Raw genomic sequence first — 19,789 nt, 5'->3', positions numbered from 1 at the left:
GTTATTTTAAATCCAGAATCCTTCCTCAGCCACTCTTTTAGTAGGACAAGTGCTTCTAATCTTCTCCTTTTACCATTTCTGTACCTTTCTCTTTCCCAGAAGAGTTCAGGGCAGTGTGCTGGGTGGGAGTGGACAACATATTCTTATTTTATTCTCGTACCAGAACTGTTTGGAGAGGTGAGGCTGGGGGAGCTGTAGGCGCAAGACAAACCCAGTGAACTTGGTGGCCCAATAGATTATTCTCTTGATCTTCCAAGCCACACAACATGCCACATTGGCTTTCAGGTTACTATCAGTTCCGTTGTCCAAGGCAAGTTAGCCTGCAAGATGATGATGAGGCCAGGGAGCAATGGAACAGAGCTAGGGGGTTCAAGCCTCTCTTGTTTGGACCTGGTGCCAGGTCTGCCGTGCTTTTCTCTAGTGCAAGGTGGCCTGTTGGAGGAGCCAGCACTTCCCTGGGATGGGAGCAGATTTTCAGCTTGGAGGGTGTGGTTTCCCCAGAAAGAAGCAACACGGTGGAGGCACGCCAAGGATGAACTTGGATAACACAGAACTATCTGTTGTCTTGCTTCAGCAAGCTAACGGTGACGGCTTCTTTAGGGATTTGCTAAACGAGGGTAATAATTTGGGTAATGGTGCTGGCTCATATTGGAGGATACTCTAGGCCATCTCCAGCCTCAAAGGCAGGATGCCTCTGAGGACCAGTTGCAGGGGAGTCACAGCAGGAGAGAGGGCATGCCCTCAACTCTTGCCTGTAGGCTTCCCAGCGGCATCTGGTGGGCCACTGGGTGAAACAGGATGCTGGACTAGATGGGCCTTCTTGGGCCCGATCCAGTAGGACTGTTCTTACGTTCTCCCTCCACCACAACAGCCCACTGCATAATTTCAGGCTCAAGAGCTCATTTTGACCTTCTCTTTGTTCTTTCTTTCATACTCTTCCACAGCTCATCCTCCACCATGGTAGACAATCTGCCCTGTGTGTGTGACCAAGACCCCTTTTAGGTCCATTGCCTGTCATCTCAGTGGCATTGGTGCTTGCTGTATGATGATTTTGGCCAGGATATGGTAGTGCTGAAAACAGGGTGCCTGCAATTCTACCTTCAGTCCTTGCTTATCATACTTCTTGTACTCCCCAGCTGCAATGAGGGAGGTTTTTCTGTAATGGGAAACTTGGATAATATGACCTCCCGCCCCCTCTGGTTCTTGTTGCATAGCCCTGACAGTGGACCCACCATATAGCTGGCTTTCCCAACCCATCCTCTCACTATGCAGAAACGTGTTGCTCTCAATAACTTAGTCCTTGCAATGGAGAGAACACCCTGCAATCTTTGACGAGCTTAATTACATGAAACAGTCTCCCTTGAACTGGGCTGCTGCTATTTCTGTTCTACAGATAAGGACTGGAAGCTGCAAGGGAGTATGCATTTGCCTGGGTTTGGGAAGACCCAGAGTCAGTTTCTTTTCTGTAAGGCTTTGAGCTCATGATGATACTCTTTGTTTTCCTCAGTCGGAGGCAGTGTGTGGCTCATCTCCTGCTTCCAAGTTCAGTAGATGCAACCTTATCTTCTGAGGATGAGAATCTCAGAACTAGTTTCTAACATCAAGGAAATTGTCTAGGTTCTCTTAGGTTCGACCGTAATGATTTTGGAAACTAACTTGTGGATCACTTGGAGAACTGTTGGTTACCGAGCAGTAATAAATCAAACTAAGATCTGTCCTGGGGGAATTTTTGTAAAATGCACTTGTGCGTGCTCTCGTACAGCCCAGTCTTAGGCACATTTAGAAATAAGACCCACTAAGTTCAGTGGGACTTAATCCCAGATACTGTGCAGAGGGCTTCAGCTTTTGATGCTTTGAGAAGAAAATGCTTCGGTAGACGCCAAGCAAGCGATGTGTTTTGTGTGCCTGAGCAGTGCCATCAGCTGTGAAACATCTCTGGTCAGGGGTCCAAAAGCATAAACATCTTGTCAGCATCTCTGCCTCCTTCCAGCAAAAAACCATACTACTTCTTGCTTTTATCTTTAGGATCTTAGACTTGGAAGAGACTCTGTGGGCCAAGCTCTCTCCTTTGCAGGGTATCCAAAACCCTCGAGGATCTCTCACAGTGGCCTTTTGCACTTCAGCTCGAGAGGCGAGATCCCCTCTCCTCAAATCTTAACCTTGAATGTGGTCCATGTAACTTTTCAGGGTGGTGCCCAGCGGGTGCAAAAATGTGGCTTGCTTTTCTTCTTGATGCTGCTGTTAGGAGGAACTGGGAACCCTGGTAGAACTCTCCTTGAATTCTCTGTAGGCACTGGATTTGCTTTTGAAATTCCCAGAATGGCTGGGGAATCTGACTTCCATACAAAGCCAGTGGATAGCGCTAGATTTCTGGTATCTCAAAGGCCTGGTGTGTAAACAGGAAGTTTATTCACCCACGAGATGGAAACCGCTGACGCTTTAATACAGGAAGTCGTGGGGCTTTCTTCTTAGACGAACTCGGTGATGTTCTTGTGGTCAGTGCTTGACACGGTAAAGGGCCCCGTCACGCTTTCTTTGGGGGCTGTAACTTAGAGGGCCTCACCATCAAGGGAGCTGGCTGGCACCGAGGCAGACCCCCTACTCTGCTGAGCCCAGTGTTAATTTGGGGGGTTTCCCTGGCACAAGACGTGATGGGGCCATGGGCTTAGAAAGCAGTCAAAGGCAATGCGGAATTCATGGAGAAGGAAGTGAGGTTGACAAAAGAATGTTGGTCCTCCAGGTTAAACTGGAATCTCCTGGTTTAGAGGCACTGTGGCTTCAAACAGCCACTGCTGTGGTGGGCAATCTCCATGCCACCTTGTGCCTTCCTGGAAGTGTCTGTCTAGCTCCTGTAGGAAATGGGGTGGCAGAGAAGATGATAGACCAGAACTGCCTACAATCTTGGGAAGGGAAATCTTTTCCGGTCTTGCTGTGACTCCCTCTGAGTGATACTAAAAAAAAACCCAAAACAAAGCTACAGCCATGTGGCATGAAACAGGTTCCTGCTAACTGTTCTTTGTATATGTATGCTGGAAATCTAAGTAGAGCAACCTCCGAAATGCAAAAATTGCCCCACTCGTTCCTGTGGGTTTGGGCTACTTCCAGAAGGAAGACCCCATGTCCTGCTTTCCTGGGGAGTGAAAACTCTGGCACCTGAGTGAGAGTGGTCTTCAGATGCCTAGTGGAGCTGTGGCTTGGCTTTGGGTTTGATCTTGCGTCCAATTTGGTCTATGTTGACTGTCGTGAGTCATGATGCCCTACGCTCAGTGGTGCGAGTTTTATTAAGGATCTTCTATGCATTGTCCTTCAGAGACTTAATGTTTGCTGCCACTTTTAGGACCCTGAGGTGGGGGAGATGGCTTTGGTCCACTGATTTCCAGGGGTGGAAGTTCTGAATGATTTGGGCTGCTGTTCCAAGGTATAGCAATGCCAGGCTGCAAGCTCCATGCTGGATGGAGCTCACTGCCCTTGGAGATGAAGCATTGGCCAACTTGGCTTGTGGCTCCCTCTCAGCCCTTCTCTCAAAGCATGATTTAGTTTCCTGGGGAGAATTTGTTTTCATTGGAACTTCCTCGTTGAGGTACTCCTTGCTGGCACCTCCTCATTGAGAACTGGTGTGATGTGAAAGCCAGAGTTTTGGCAGAGAGCCGGAAACCCCCCGGCACAGATTTCTCCTCGAAGCACCAACGTAACTTGGTCAGCAGTGACCAGCTTATTTCTTTTACTCTGTGGAGCATACTGGATGCTGCAGAAGACTTCACAGAACACTTCTGTGCCGGAGAGCTTTGCATCTCCGGTGCCAGTTTGCCACAGTTTGCTTTTGGTGACATGTCGCAACGTACTTGTGATTTTCTGTGGGTAGCAGAAATGTGCCTTGAGAAGGGGGCTTACCGAAGGCTCCTTCCTGGGATCCTCAAACGGAGGCTTAGCTCACTAGCCAGCCATGACTTGTGGTTGCCACCAATCGCCTTGCTTCCCTTGGATCCTTTTCTGGCACACAGGCAGAGGGCTTAGGAGAGAGGCGGGTCTTCCGGGGAGCCCTTTCCTCCTGCTCAGCCGGGATTCCTGCTGTTCCTTACCTTCTCCAAGAGGGCGGGAGGAGAGCTGTGTGGGCCTGGCTTTTTCACTTGGGAGGCGAAGGGGCAAGGACCAGGCAGAGGCTGAACCCGCCTTCGGAGGATTGGTGTGAGTCTAGCAGAGGCAAACTTGAGTGATGATGCTGATGATTTTTGCATTTATATCCCGCTCTTCCTCCAAGGAGCCCAGAGCGGTGTGCTACATACTTGAGTTTCTCTTTCACAACAACCCTGTGAAGTAGGCTAGGCTGAGATGCTGCCAAGGATTGAACCTGGGGCCGTCTGCATGCACAGGAGGTGTTCCTACCACTGAACTATCGGGCTTAAGTGCTACTCGTGTGGCTGGATCACCTGCTTATTTCCATGGTGTGTTTTTTTCAATCGTGCTCTTTTTCCTTCCCTCCTGCAGAGTTCTACCTTGTAAATACTGTTATTTGTATATACTGTAAATGATGACATCAGTGGGCACTAACCGGGCCCGGGGAAGCTGGGAGCAGACGCAGACGCAGAACCAGGCACAGCACAAGCAGCGGCCACAGGTGAGGGCCGAGTGGCCGGTGGCCATGGCAACCTCCTGGCGCGGGGTGGCGTCCTGGCTCCTGGCACGCCCCTTTTCGGGTATGACTAAGGGCTGTGCCCGGGCCAACGTCTTTCTGGGAGACAAAAGGAAATTCTCCTCTCCCCGGCGGCTGGCTCCGAACAGGCAGCTTAAGTTGCGAGCTTTGGCGGCACGCCAGAGTTCTGGCCTCAGGGCCGCGGGGAGCAAGGCGCCCGCCTTGGTGCTCCTGGTCCCCTCCCTGGGCTTCTGCTCTGAGCAGTACCCAGACTTCCCTTCACAAGAGTGCGGGGGGGGGGATCCCCATTTCCGGGGCACCCCCTCCGAAACAGTCTTTGGGCAACCAGGCCAGAAATGGATTTTTCCTAGCCAGCTGCCTTAGAGAGAGTCACACTGTCGGTCCATCTAGCTCAGTGTTGTCTCCCCTGACTGGCAGCCTGTCTCCCAAGGTTACAGGCAGGCATCTCTCCCTCCCTCCCTCCCTCCCTGCCAACCCTGCCTGGCGATGCTGCCAGGGACTGGACCGGGGACCCCCTGCATGCAAAGTCAGGGCAATTCCACGGAGCTCCGGTGCCATCTCCTCAGGGGACTAACTTGCAAAGCTCGCAACTTGGGCCTTTGCACGTAGTTGCCCATCCAAGTGTGGAACCAGGACATAACCTCCTTGGCAGAGGGCAGTGGATGCCTCTTAAAGCTGGAGCAGCTCTCCTTCCCCAGTGGGTTGTCTTCTTGCCCCAGCGTAGTCATCTCAGGATCCTTTCTCAGTCCTCAGAAAGAGCTCATTGGGGTTGTGTTGTATAGAGCAAAGCAAACTAGCCGGGGTCCAAACGTGGCCCTTTCCCATTCCGATTCCTTGGGATCCTGCTTGGCTTTATCTCCGTTTGCGACTCGCCCTTCATTCAGGGCCGAATCCTTTCTTGGCTCCCGGGTTCCCCCCTCCCTGGTCCCAAGCAGCGTTCCTCACAACAGGGATGGGCGGACGTTGTTGTCCAGGACTCCCAGCATCCCCTGTTGCAGTGGCCATTGGTGGGCGGTGATGGGAGACGTCGGCAGCAGCGCCTGGGAATTCCTGATGGAGGGAGCCCTGGCCCTGAGCCACCATTATTTGGGGGGGGGCGGTGGGTCCTGTTGAAAAAGGGTGGTTCTAGCAGCCCTCTCTCTGGCTTCTGCCCTTGTAGGCTACTGCAGAGCAAATCCGGCTTGCACAGATGATCTCGGACCACAACGATGCCGACTTTGAGGAGAAGGTGAAACAGGCGAGTCCTTTGGGTGCTGGAGGGCCAAGGCCTGGCTGCAGCACACGCCTCCTGGGTGGCCGCCTTCCCGTTGCAGTTGGCCAAAATCTTGCCTTTCAGGCCGGGGGGCGGGGGGGGCCTGATGGCGGCTGGGTGTCTGAATGGCTGCTAGTCCCGATGGCTGCCTGTTCAGAGGCAGGATACCTCCGAAGACCAGTTGCAGGGGAGCAGCGGCAGGAGAGAGGGGTCTGCCTTCCGCTCCTGCTCACGTGGCTTCCCAGGGCGTTGGGTGGGCCGCTGTGGGAAGCAGGCGGCCGGCCTAGAGAGGCCTTGGGCCTGATCCAGCACGGTTGCTCTTCTAAAGGTGGACTTGTGTATGAGGTGGGAGGGTTTGGGTGGGCGTTGTCCCTACCACAGCTGTGCTGCCGGGTGAGGAATAGGTTCTCCGGGAGCTGCCACAGGATCCTAGCAGCAGTGTGAGGAGGAGAATTTTCTGCAACGGAAACCTTTCTCCGCTGCTATATTTTTTCCATGGGAAATTGTGCAGGTCGTATGGACGTAGGAAGCTACGTTCTTCCGGGTCAGACCCTCGGCCCATCTAGCTCAGTATTGTCTACCCAGACTGGCAGCGGCTTCTCCAAGGTTGCAGGCAGGAGTCTCTCCCAGCCCTGTCTTGTTGGAGATGCTGCCAGGGAGGGAACTGGGGACAGATGCTCTTCCACTGAGCTATGGCCCCATCCCCTAAGGTGAATATCTCACAGCGCTCGCACATGCAGTCTCCCATGTAAATACAAACCAGGCCAGAGCCTGCTCAGCAAAGGGGATAATTCATGCTTGCTGCCACTAGACCAGCTCTCCTCCCATATGGCCTCAAAATGCATTTCTCGATAATCCATTAGTGACATGATGAATTGATACAGTGCCAGCCGTGTTCTCCGTAACAGGGATTCCCAGATGTTGTGGACTACAATTCCCCTCATCCCCAAGCGAAACCATTGCCGTTGGGAATTCTGGGAGTTGTCGTTGTCAATATCTGGGACTCCCTGTTAGAGGGCACACTTGAGTGTCAGTCACAACGGTCGGTTTCAGAGCCGTACCCAACTTGCTTAAAACCGCGACTGGCGCATGCTTGCCTAACCAACCCCAGTGCGTGACTCCTTGGCCATGTTGGACGTAGCACGTTAAGGTACCTTCCATCTTTTCTAAAAAAAAAAAAAAGAGGGGTTGTAGTTGTGTCCCAGAATGTGTGAGTCTTTCCTTAACGTCCCGAGTGCGTGGGTTCTGCCACTCGGCCTGGTTTTCTTGTCTCGTACTTGCAGAGTGGACTCCTTTTTGCCGTCCAGAGTCTCGGCTCTGCAGAACTGCCACAGAGCTGTGTCGTCTTCTCCGCCCACGTTCAATTGCGGGGAGAGCCGTCGGGGCTTTTCACACAGGCCTGTGGGAAGCCTTTGCCCTGTTGACTTGCTTGCTTACAGTCTTTTAGAACCCCAAACCAAAACACCTCTTGGTGAGGCGGGCGCCCCGCCAATGAGTAGCGGCATCGGATGGTTGCTGGGCGGAGCAGGTAGCAGGATCGGGCCCGGCCAAGAGTAACCTCCTCCTTCCACCCCCGCAGCTGATTGACATCACAGGCAAGAACCAGGATGAGTGTGTGATCGCCCTACACGACTGCAACGGAGACGTCAACAGAGCCATCAATGTCCTGTTGGAGGGCAATCCGGACACGGTAGGGCCTGGCCCCTGCAGCTCCGGGTGGCAAAACCGTGGTTGAATTGCGGGCTGCAGCGTCAACCTGGCTGGCGAGCTGCCTTCCCACTGTGGGTTGCCAAAAGCTTGCCTTTCGGGCGGTGGCGGTGGGTGGGTAAGCCTGATGGAGGGTGGGTGTGTCAATGGCTTCATTCAAAGAGTGTATTTGCTCCCCTTCCCGAAGTTGAATGCTCTCATTTAGGGCTGCACAACCTTTAGCCGCCCAGCTGCTTTTGGACTGTGGCTCCCAGCATCCCCAGCGGCGCCTGAAGTTGTGCAACCCTGCACAAAACGTGGGGTGGTATAGAAAGGCAAGCAATGGACCCACGTTGAAATGAGTGCCAGTGTATTGTCTGTGCGCCGAGAGGCTTCTTCGCCCTCCCACACTTTCACTTCTTTCGCCCTCAGCACTCCTGGGAGATGGTGGGGAAGAAGAAGGGTGTTTCTGGACAAAAGGACAGCGGACAGACAGAGCCCAGCGAAGAAGGCAAAGAGAACCGAGAGCGGGAGAGAGACTTCAGCCGGCGGCGTGGCGGCCTCCCGAGACGGGGCCGGGGGACTAGCCGTGGAAGAGAGTGTAGGAGCTGCTACTTTATCGAGTCATATATTGGGGCCGCCCCGGGGCAGGCAGAGGGCTGGTGGCTTAAAAACTCACAGCCAGAGTGGCACAACCCGGCAGCAAATAATTTAGTTATTCGATTTTTATACTGTTTCCCATTAAAATAATCTCAAAGCAGTTTACACTATCGTTAAAACAATACACAATTAAAATACAAGAAGTAGAGCTGTTAGTGTGAACATAAGAATAATCTCTGTTTAAAAATTGAAAAGGCTCTATAAAAAAAAACAAGACCTAAAAGCACAGAGCAACAGCAGTAAAAATGAACCCTTATTTAAACACCTGGGTGAAGAGCCACGTCTTTACTTGTTCGCTAAACGCTGTGTTGGAAACTGAGGAGCAGCTGCCAGCCGGGAGAGCATTCCGAAGCCGGGGGGCCATGACCAAGAAGGCCCTGTCCCGTGTGCTCGACAGCCGAGCCTCTTTCACCGCCGGCCCGTGGAGCGGAGCCCCTTCCCATGACCTTTTCGAACAGGCAGACGGTCCTTCAGATTTCCAGGGCCCAAATGGCTCCATGGCTTCAGTTTCCAGCCCTTGTTTGTATTCAGGGACATGCTGCACCTGCAACGTGCACAGAGCTGGGGTGGGGAATACCTCTCCAGTCCCTAGGGGCCAGCATCACTCCTTTGGAGCCAGCTCTGCATGGGCGAGAGGCAATCATTTTAAAAAACCCAAGGGCCCCGGGCAACCCAAGATGGGCGGCGGGGGGGTGCTTTTTGGAGCTGTGCTGAGGCTGGCGTTGTGCCACGAACTGACTCTGAGAGACATGTTTTGTTGGCGTGTCCGTGGCTTATTTTAAAACAAACCAGCCTAAAAACCCGGCCATGGGCTCTCCAGGCTCTGGATGTTGCTGCTGTATTTCTGCCCGAAGTCTTTAAAGAAAGCAAGTCGGTCCATTCTGAAATGCAAGGGAAATTCATGACTTGGGAGTACATAAGACACTTGGTCGTTCGTGGGGGGGGGGCGCGATTTGGGAGGAGGAGCCGGATGGGTCGCCTCTCGCCTCGTAGCTGGTGTTGCAAGAGACCTCGAGGAGCATGTCCTTCCTCGTGGCCAAACACACACCGGCGTCTGACCCTAGAGACCTACAAGTCTGCGGTGCCTTTGAGCCGTACCTTTGTGTCTTCCAGTCCGGGGCCAGGAGAACGGCTTGGATGGTGGGAAGGCAGGCGGATCTTCCGGAAGAGGCACAGAGAGAGGGCGACGGGGGCGTGGGCGAGGCAGAGGTGAGCATGAGCGGCTGGGGGTGGTGGGCGGGCACCCCTTTATCCACTGCCTGCCGCAAGGAGCCGGCTGTCCTCTTTGGCTCCTGGATCCCTGCGGTAGAAAAATCGGGTGGTGAGCCGTGTTCCCTTGGATTTCCCCCTCTCCCCCACCTGTGTGCGGGATTTGTTGTGTTCTGGGCTGCCGTATCAAGGCAGACACCTGCATTCAGAATGTGGCCTTTCCAGGCCCACCTGGGCAGGATCGAGAATGAACTGCGCTGACATCAGACGCCTTCCGTGCCTGCCCCCGCCCTTAGATAGCACCCTGGCCGTGAGGCTCGTCCCATCCAGCCCTCAGACGAGATCCTCTGTGGTCACAGGGCCGCTGTTGGACTTCACCTCAAACACGTTGATCAGCCAGCCCCGAGCAGAGGCCTGGGGGAGAACAATGAAAGCCCGGATCCAGGCATATTTTTGTTCTCCGTAGTCTGTTAGGACTCGGGTTAGTCATGGAAGGAATGCGCTTTGGGACCACGGGAGGACTCTTTCTCTCATCGTGTAGGAGCGCGTCCCTTAAAGAGGTTATGATTTCTAACTTGCTCCCATCGGGCAGGGCCACGCAAAGTATTTTATTTATTTTTACCTGTCTATTCCGCTCTTCCTCCAAAGGAGCCCAGAGCGGTGTACATGGTTCTGCTTATCCTCACCGCAACCCTGTGAGGGAGGTTGGGCTGAGAGAGAGATGTGATTGGCTCAGAGTCACCCAGTGAGTTCCATGGCTGAATGGGGATTTGAACTCGGGTCTTCCTGGTCCGAGTCCGACACCCTGACCATTCTTCCCATCACCGCAGCAGTGCATGCTCCAAATTCCAGTCCTGTCCTCTCCACCGGAACAGGGTGTGGAAAGAGCTCTGCTGTTCCTCCTGTCACCTGTTGAATTGACTTTGGGAATTGGGGAGGGCGTTTTTCTCTCAAGGATAAGCGTAACCGTTGTCAGCTCTCGAGCACGGCGGCATCAAAAGCTTCCCAGAGTCCTTGGTCGGTGTCACATATTTGTTTACTGCCCAAGTGCTAATCTCAGGGCGTTTTGCATACAGTTAAAACGGAGATTGCGGAAATTCAGACGAAGCCGATGAAAACAGAGCAGCCGTTTAAAAGAACTGCTTTGCAATGGCCCAAAGGCCTGGCTGAATTGGTTCGGCCCGAGGTTACCGCACATCTTGGCGAGCACTGATTTGCACAGCTCTCCGCTGCAAGCGATGGCCTCTCAAACGCTGCAACCCCAGACCGGAGTCATTTCTTTGGGACAGTGAAGGAGCCAAGCTTCTTGCTTCATCCCAAGGCTGCGGAGGAGGTCTTGGGTCTGATTTGGGAGATGATTTGTTTCCGAAGTGCTGGGGTAGCCTGAAACCCAAATGCATCTGCCAGACCCCCTTTTCCCGGCCCATTTGAAGCTGCTGCCGTTGCTTCATTGTTTATAAAGGAGTGGTACCCCAAAATTAGATGAAAGTTGGTCCTATCCCTTCTGCAACCTGATGGCAAAACCCAGGCATGAGCCTTGGTGAGGCGACACAGTGTCTAGCATTGGACTACAGGTAGTAGGCGGTGTGCGGAGTGAAGGTGGGCCGTGCCGCGTCCCTGTTTTGATTGATTGATTTTTAAAAACCCCGGGGGAGAGGAGAAGCCAAGGCAGAAATCACACGGAGAGGAGGCTGGCCAGATGCCGAGGAGGGAGGCCTTCCCTTTCCGCCGTGGGACAGAACATGGACACCCTTGGATGTCACCTGCCCGGATTCCCTCACTTAAAGTCTGCTTATCCTAGAAACGAGAGAGAGAGGGGCAGACGTGGGGGAAAGCAAGGACGAGGGGTTGCCACGTTGCAGCTTTTGGGCCAGGAAAGGTTGGAGATGGCTGTCTTAGTGTGTTCTCTCTGTCTCTGCAGGTGGATCTGGAAGGCGGGGAGGAAGGTTTTCGGCCCAGGGCATGGGGTAAGCTACGCTGTGTCTGGCTTGGGTTACAGCCTCCGTCCTTGGGGTGTAAAAGAGAGGGGCCCGTGGTTGGATATATATATATAGAGAGAGAGATTCTGCATCCCATGATGCCCATTTCACGGCCAGAACAATGAAAGTTGTGCCCGTAGTCTTTGATCAGGACTGCCCAGTTGCCGGTGGTGGGCGGCTCCAATGCCCATCATCCCCGACCATTGGCTGCTGTGCCGGGGGTGATGGGAGCTGTAGTCCAAAGCAGCTGGAAGGCCCAGGTTGTGTGCCTGTGTTTTGGATGAAGAGACATTTCCACCTTCCTCTGGCTGTGATGGGGTTGTGAGAAGGCCACGGGGAGGGAGGAGCGAAGTGAGGGGGCGGGATCGGGTTTCGGAGGGAGGCCATGCTCAGGCGTAGCTGCGTGTCCCTCTTCTTTTGGTATGCTCCAGAGCTGCTGCTGCTGCTCAGCTCACAAGCCTGCAAGGCACCCGCTCGGGGAACGGCATGTGAGTCCAGAGGCTGTATTCCTGGGCCTTCCCACAGCCCTCGGAGTGGCTCCCGCCTAGATGAGGAACTCGGGCAGAAGCCTTCTGGCCAGGGGGTAGGGGTGGCCGGCCGGCCGGCCGTGCGTGCGTGCGTGCCCCGCGGGAGGCATCCTGACCCTGCTTTCGCTTTCAGGACTTTCAACCCTGCGGACTACGCTGAGCCCACCAGCACGGAGGAGGGCTATGGAAACAGCACCAGCAACACGTGGAACAATACGGGGAGCTTCGAGCCGGACGACGGGACGAGTAAGTGGGCTGGGGCGTTGGCGTCTGCTTCTGAATTGGGAGCAGAGGCCGGTGTCGGGCCTAGAGGCGCAGCCCGGCTCACGCTGGCAAGAGGCAAGCGGGAACCGTCCCTCAGTCCAACAGGCGAGCCGGACCTTGCGTCTGAATCGGACTCTTGGGTCTGCGCCGCCCTCCTTTTTCAAATCTGCTCTGACTGGAGCAGCTTCCCAGGGTCTCAGCCAGGGGTCTTCGCCAGATTTGGGGCCAGAGATCTGTTTTTGCTGGAGATGCCAGGGACAAAGCTGGAGCCTTCCGGCCTGGGGAGCCGGGGCACTGCCTCTCTGAGCTGTTGGCGACCCCCTCGTGGATGGCCGCGGGACCTGACCTTCAGCGTGCACAGCTCTTTAATGTGCATTTGGGGCGTCTTTGTTCCCCAGTGAGGCCTGCTTGGCGGCGAAAGGAGGTGCTAGTGACTGATTTGTATGAGCGGCGCTGATTTTGGAGGCATTGGGGAGTGAATTATGCCCCCAAAGTTCCGAGGAGGTGACTGGGAAGTCGGGCAGGTTTTTCCTTCTTACCAGTCGTGTGGTGGCTTGAACGAGAGACGTGTGTAAGGGAGAGAATCCCCCCTCTCGCCCATTAACGGACACTTTACTTTGGCCAAATCCTGTGCATCTTCCCGCGGAAGCATCCCGCTGTCTTCATAGGAAGCTGCCATATACTGAGTCAGACCACTGGTCTATCCAGCTCAGCATTGTCTTCACAGACTGGCAGCGGCTTCTCCAAGGTTGCAGGCAGGAGACTTGGAACCTTCTGCTCTTCCCAGAGCGGCTTCATCCACCTGAGGGGGAAGATCTTGCAGTGCTCACACATCAAGGCTCCCATTCAGATGCAACCCGGGCAGCCCCTGCTTAGCTATGGGGACAAGTCATGCTTGCGACCACCAGACCCGCTCTCCTCTCCCTTCAGCAGGGCTTACTTCCTAGTAAATAAGTTTAGAAGTTGAAGAGGAGAAAAGGGGTTGGGACGAAGACGCCTTGAGGTGGCCATGTGGAGGGAGGCACACAGGCCTCCCTCCACGTGATGACCGTCTTAGCAAGCCACCCGGTTTTAGAAAAGAAGATGGTTTTGATGGAATGTGCAGTGGAAATCTAGAAAGGGGAGCAGAGACAGACAGACAGACAGACAGACACACACAGACGCTCTCTGTGTCCGGAGCTGAACAGTCACTCAAAGGAAAGCGCCCGATCTTGTTTGGGGATGAAGTTGCTCTCCGTTTCCACTACTCGCCTTTCCAGGGGAGGGGTTTTCCTGTTCCCGGCTCTCCAGGGTGTGCTCCGCCATTTCATGTTCTCATTATGCGTTAGCAGCGTTAAGTATTTTCTTTTAGTTTTCCACAATATCCACAGGTGTGGAGGGTGACGGGGAGGTGGGCGCGGGGGTTGGCCCATCTCGGCCTCCACGTTTCTCAGAGTGTATATCATTTCACCGGTGTGTGTGTTCCCCCCCCCCTTTTTTTTTCTGTTTCATTTCAGGAGTTGATTACATTAGGGGTGAGGGGTCAAATTATCCCCGAAAATTTGGCACTGCTCCTGGTACGAGAAATCCAGGTGCACCAACTGCCCCGGATCTCTTTCCCTCCTTTGTTTTTTTGTTTTTTTTTTTAAATAACCTGGAATATGTCTGTGGATGTGTCATTGTCTCTCCTCTTTTTTCCATCTCTTTCCATCTCGGTTTTGTTCCCTTAATGGATATTTGTGCGTTCTTGCCTGTGCTTTTACTAATGCTGACAGACACCCTCACCTGAGGTTCCTAAGGGAGCTGTTTTAAGGTTTCGAGTGGGGTGGGGTGAGAACATGGTTGCTTCAAGGGCTGTCTGCCCCCTTCGCTGTCCCAGGCTGTAGTTTATCGGCTTGCTCCTCCTGGATCTTTGAGTCTTGACCGGTGCCCAGAGGAACTTAGGAAGCAACCTTATACAGAGTCAGTCCCTTGGTCCATCTCGCTCAGGATTCTCTGCACTGACTTGGCAGCATCTCTCCAGGGTTCCAGGCAGGAGTCTCTCCCAGCCCTACCGGGAGATGCTGCCACCAGGGATTGGATTTGGGTATGCAAAGCAGTTGCTCTTGGGCTGAGCTACGGCCCTGGCACTGTGACACTAGAGCGTAAGCATTCCCACGCTGGGATCAGGTTCCTCCTTGCCTGGCAACCTGTTTCCAGCCTCCAAGACGCTCATGAGCAAGGCTTGAAGGAAGCCGCCTTTTCCTGTTCTTTGGCCCCGTGTATTGAGAAGTAGACTGCCACTGAAACTGGAGGTTCCATCTAGCAATTGTAGCCCAGTGGCTCATTCAAGAGCTTGTAACGAGAGCAGATCATATACCTCTTCCTTCCCTTGGTAGTATACGCGGCTCAAATGCTTTATGTAGGGGTGGACAGAAGACAGTCCACAATCCACTAGTGGATCACGGACTAGTTGCTGGTAGCAAGGGCTTCATTTTCAGGTTGGCCCAACCTAGAGTAGTTTGTGCCTTATCTGTGAAAAGGACCTTGTGGTTGTGGGCTCAGAGTGTGTTAGCAGACCGTGGAGATCCTCTCCCCTGAAAGAGCAGACTCTGCAAGAATGGAGGACTCTTCGGAGGCGGGGTAGTTAGGATGCTTGACTTTTAAACTTTATTTTAAAATGCTTGGCGCGTCCATTGGCGAACCCAAACCCACACTGGTTACCTGAAACGTTAAGATCGGCATCTGACCCCTCTGCTAAAGCCCTTGAGAGGGAGAGTCGGTCATCGAAATGGGCGAGAGAACAGCAGTGATGGAATCCTCTGTGGGCTGGTCCCGCGTCCAGCACAGAAGTCCCCCACCCTGGGAACTTGGACCATTTCTCCGCCCCCTTACTGTAAGGCAGCTGCCCAGAGAGAGAACTGAGTGCTGGTAAAATCGCTGAAGCCAGAAGGGCCTTCCAACCATCGGGAAAAGGTGGTAGTGCATCGGTTCTCTGGACAGCACCGTGCCTCTCCCCCGTGGCTATGAACATCTGGATCTGTGGCCAACGGAGGCCGACTGTGAGTGGCCTGCCTGCAGCTCTCAGCAGCAGCCGCTCTCGGGTTCCAGGCAGGGGTCTTCCCCAGGGAACGGAGTTGGGGCCTTCTGCATGCAAAGCAGCTGTTTTACCCTTGAGCTGCGGCCCGTGCCCTAAAAAACAGAATCGGCGATGCAGTGTCAGCGTTGCCAAGGAGCCCGGAGAAGTTGAGAAGGCCGAGGCGAAGGTTGCCCGTTGCCCACCTGTCCATGTGTACCCACATCAGACAGCCGTGGCACGTAGACGGCCCCAAAGGGATAGAAAAGGGGAAATGGCACGGGTTTTTCCAGTGAGCGGAAGCGCCTTTCATGTCTCCTGGAGGAAGCGCTTACTCGCCATAGGCGAGTAGGCAAGAAACTGCCTCCAAGCCCGAGTCACTACAAGAGGCTGCAGGCTGTGGTTGGTGGTGTGTGCGTGTCCCAGGATAGAATCCTTCACCCAGGTAACCAGCCACAGAAAGGAAGCGACCAGCTCCTTTCTCCCTTCCTTCTGGGATGGCCACTTCCGTAGCTGGCCATTGGAAGACAGAAATGTGCCACTTAGGCATTCTTTCCAGAGCTGGGGACCGGACCAAACCTTTGAGGGTCGGACACTTCGCCAGGTCATTGGAGTCCGTTTCCATATTGCTCTGTGCTTGAGGCACTTGGGAGTTAAAGGAGGCCGAACTTTTCTTTCCTCGCAGGAAGAATGAGTTGTGTGCGTGCACAGTGAAGTGTAGCCCCATTAAATGTCCAAAAAAAGGCAAGAAGAAGTCAAAACTGAAGGGCAGGGCCGGGGGAGGTACCCAAAAGTAAATCGGGACGCGTTTTGAGCACAGGATGCTTTTCTTCAGAGGCCACTTTAAGCTATTAGCACTCATTGAATTCCTTCTGCTTGCTTATCTCCCTGGTCATAACACCTCCCACCCGCTGGAGAGATAAGCAAACCGAAGAGAGTTGGATGCAAGGTAATGGCTGAACTGAGTTGCTTCGTGAGATGTCCAGGTGATGGGTGGCATTCTTGTCCCTTGCTTGGTAAAAGCTACAAAGATTAACCCTCCTGGCTGTGTCTCTCTTCTCCTGCCCGCTCCCACCCTGCAACTTCCTGTGTGTCGATGGGCTTTAAAAACAGCTTGCAGAAACCAGCAGGTGGTTTTTATACCCAGGGTCCTGTGGTGTGCCCCCCCTTCTCCTGGACCCTGAAATGAGCTTCCTTTACTGGCTAGAGGGTTTGGTCAGCCCCTTACTAAGGAGCGGACCCCAGAGACCGAGAAATGTCTGGATCAGGGGCATCAGACACCAGCCTCCCACCCCTCCAGACGCTATGAAATGAGCCCCCCAAATGCCCACCCGGGAATGGGGGGAGAGGGAGCGAACCTTCACTCAGTTCAGCGTGCCTTGCTGCGTTTGGGGGCAGCCCAGATCAGTTTCACTTTTTCGCTTTCGGGATCCGAGAGTCCTGAAAGTGAAACTAGCCGGTAGGAGCCACCTGCTTAAAAAATAAAAATAAAAAACCGACTCGTAGACAAGGCAGTGTGGTTGGAGTCAAGAAAGACTTTTTCTTCTTTCTGGTGGCAACGCCCGCTCATTAGGAAATGAGCTTTTTTGTGTGTGGGGGGTTGCGATTGTTGGGGGCCCCATGGAGATGTTGCGCCTGATTTAAGGGCAGCAGGCAGTGATGGCACCGGGTGGGCATGCCGGAAACCTCCACGGCCCTCTCAGGGCCAAGGAGACGCCAGCCTCTCTCCTCCTGGAGGCGATTCCAGGGTCCAGCTCCCTTGCTTTGGTGTTGGGCGAGTGGGGAGCTTGTGTGGGGTGTGCCAGTATTCCTCTTCCCCAGCCCCCCACGCTTGTGTCTGCCAGGGGTGGGGAGAAAGGGGCGCAAACTTGCTGCGCTGCCTGCGGTGCTGAACGCAACTTCCTTTGGCTTTTTAAGAGAGGCCCTTCGGCCTTGCTCTCACCAGGCCCTCTGCTCTGTTTTCCCTTCCGGACAGGTGCGTGGAGGACAGCAACGGAGGAATGGGGGACCGAGGACTGGAATGAAGATGTAGGTACACCCCCCACCCCTTGCTGCCTGCTTCTGCCTCCTTCTTTTTCCACGCACCCAGTCAGGGGCGCCCCTGACCTCCTCTCTCTCCCCCCGCCCAGCTATCGGAGACCAAGATCTTCACTGCCTCCAGCGTCTCCTCGGTGCCTCTGCCGGCAGAAAACGTGACCATCACGGCTGGACAGAGGTAGTCGGCTTGTAGGGTTGCAGTCGCCACAGCCTTTGGGGGTTGGGCTTCGGAGTTGCTCTTGCCCTCACTCGGGCAGAGCGCGCCCTTGCCCGGAATAGACTTTGCGGACAGGCCGGTGCCCCTCCTACCCGGCACAAAAATACTCGGGTTTCCCAGATGGACCATGGCAGGCGTTGAGGTGGTTGGCTTGGCTCGATCAGAGGCGGGGCTGACCTCAGCCTTGTGTGATCGGCTCTCTGAGTCAGACCACTGGTCCCGCTAGCTTCATAGTACCTGCACTGGCTGGCAGCAGCTCTCCAGGGTTTCAGGCTCAAGGGTCTCTCCCAGCCCTACCTGGAGATGCTGCCAGGGATTGAACCTGGGGCCTTGTGCGGGCAAAGCAGAGGCTCTGCCCCGAGCTGCTGCCCCACCCCTTTGTATGAAATGTGTTGTGAATCTTACAACATCCCTGCGGTGTCGACCGGAATTATTTCCCATGTTGCAGTGGAGGCAAACTGCTCCCTCTCAGCCTAAAGCAGGCCTGCTCAACTTTGCCCTCCCCCCAGCTGTTTTTGGACTACAACTCTCATAATCCCCAGTCATAGTGGCCAATAAAGTAAAGTGTGCCGTCAAGTTGATTTTGACTCCTGGCGCCCACAGAGCCCTGTGGTTGTCTTTGGTAGGATACAGGCGGGGTTGACCGTTGCTTCCACCCACGCAGTCTGAGATGATGCCTTTCAGCATCTCCCTCTATCGCTGCTGCCCAATATAGCACCAGCGGGGAGTCGAACCGGCCACCTTCTGCTTATTAGTCAAGCATTTTCCCGCTGCGCCACTTAAGGTGGTGTTATAGTGGCCAGTCGCCAGGGATGATGGGAGTTGTAGGCCAACCTCTGCAGGAGGGCTGGAGTGGAGCAGCCCTGGCCGAAAGCTACCCAGCCCTTTCAAGCAGTCGGCCAAGAAGTCAAAGGCGCGCGGACCCCACATTCAGGCGGGGGTTGTGCCTGGGCTGAGGTGTGCCCATATTAGACCTTCGTGGAGTCTGAACCGCATCGGCCACGGGGGGCGCAAAGCGGGGGCGGCGAGCGCAAGAGAGCCCTCGCCGGCGCTGGTGGCGTCACCTCGCCCTCTTCTGTTGCCTAGAATCGACCTTGCGGTGCTGTTAGGAAAGACCCCTTCTTCCGTGGAGAACGAGTCTCCCAACCTGGATGCCCCGCAGGCCCCAGCGCTCAGCCAGCCTCTGGTGTTCAGCAATTCCAAGCAGAGTGCGCTGTCTCAGCCGACTTCAGGGAACAACACCTTCTCCCACCATGGCATGGTAAGGACACGGGGTGGGTGTGTGCGCATGTGTGTGCGCATGCATGCATCCCATTCTGCAAGAGCGCCCTGCTGAGCATGGTTTGGGGCTGTTGGCACACGGACCTCCTCCTCTCTCTTCTCCCGAGGCCGGGTTATTCTTTACACCAGGGTTTCTTAACCTTGCCCCCCACCCCCCCGATGTTGGACTACAACTCCCATCATCCTCCGCCACAAAGGCGGTGTTGGGAGGATGGGAGTTGTAGTCCAACAACATCTGGGGGCCCGGGGTTACGAAAACCTGCCTTACACAACATGTGCTTAGACCAGTGGTCCCTCTTAATTTTTTTTTTTTTTCATCTCTGTGCGGAATGAGTTTTGTTCTGGGCAGCAGTATCAAGGCAGTGTGCGCGCACCTGCGCTCAGAGTGGGGCCTTCCTGATCCAACCTGAGCGGGATCTAAAATGAACTGAGCGGACATCCAAAAACTTGTGAGCGTGTGCATGTGCACATGCCTTAGAGGGAACTCAGTATTGTATTGTTTATTTACGATCTTAGATCAAACATCAATATACACAGAATATACACAGTGAAAAGAGAAAACAATAATGGAAACAAAGTCTAAAATGTCATCAAATATATAAAATCAGGAATCTTTGACAGTAACCGATTGCTGTGCTCTAGCTTCTCTTAGTTTGGTCAATGTATAACAAAATTTAGCAACCGCCAGGGATATTGTTGGGTCCCTGTCTTCTAATAAGCATATAAGAATTGTCTCCACTGAGTGGCTTTGGAGATCTTTCAGATACTGGGATAAAAATAAATCTCTTTTATCAGTATAAAGTGGACAATGTAACAGTTCTCCCGAAACAGTCAATGTTTCGGGAGCAGCTCCGCAAAGGCATAGTCTCTCCTCATAGGGTTTTCTCTCAAATTTCCCTACTAGCCTTGGAGGAAACAGTGGCTTAGACTGTGGAATTCACTGCCACTGGATGTGGCAATGGCCACTCATCCAGATTCTTTTAAGAGGATCT

The 19,789-nt window shown here is 54.1% G+C and overlaps 1 protein-coding gene across 7 annotated transcripts in view; it reads left to right on the top strand.

Moving 5' to 3' along the window:
- Positions 1-19,789, top strand: part of UBAP2L (ubiquitin associated protein 2 like) — a 38,479-nt gene that overhangs the window by 1,823 nt on the left and 16,867 nt on the right. For 3 of the 7 annotated variants that reach the window (XM_053278122.1, XM_053278124.1, XM_053278123.1), the window contains exons 2-12: positions 4,486-4,615; positions 5,811-5,888; positions 7,483-7,593; positions 8,022-8,190; positions 9,363-9,458; positions 11,380-11,425; positions 12,098-12,210; positions 13,725-13,799; positions 17,238-17,290; positions 17,392-17,477; positions 18,603-18,777. In XM_053278122.1, coding sequence (XP_053134097.1) covers positions 4,526-4,615; positions 5,811-5,888; positions 7,483-7,593; positions 8,022-8,190; positions 9,363-9,458; positions 11,380-11,425; positions 12,098-12,210; positions 13,725-13,799; positions 17,238-17,290; positions 17,392-17,477; positions 18,603-18,777 — 1,092 coding nt within the window. In that variant the 5' untranslated portion in view covers positions 4,486-4,525. The remainder of the gene's footprint in view (positions 1-4,485; positions 4,616-5,810; positions 5,889-7,482; positions 7,594-8,021; positions 8,191-9,362; positions 9,459-11,379; positions 11,426-12,097; positions 12,211-13,724; positions 13,800-17,237; positions 17,291-17,391; positions 17,478-18,602; positions 18,778-19,789) is intronic. The other 4 variants (XM_053278125.1, XM_053278126.1, XM_053278128.1 and 1 more) reach the window with 2 other exon arrangements.

This window comes from Hemicordylus capensis, chromosome 14 (assembly GCF_027244095.1).
Source record: "Hemicordylus capensis ecotype Gifberg chromosome 14, rHemCap1.1.pri, whole genome shotgun sequence".
Lineage (NCBI taxonomy): Eukaryota > Metazoa > Chordata > Lepidosauria > Squamata > Cordylidae > Hemicordylus > Hemicordylus capensis.
Note: the sequence above shows the minus strand (reverse complement) of the source record. Positions and strands in the feature narration are given on the sequence as shown.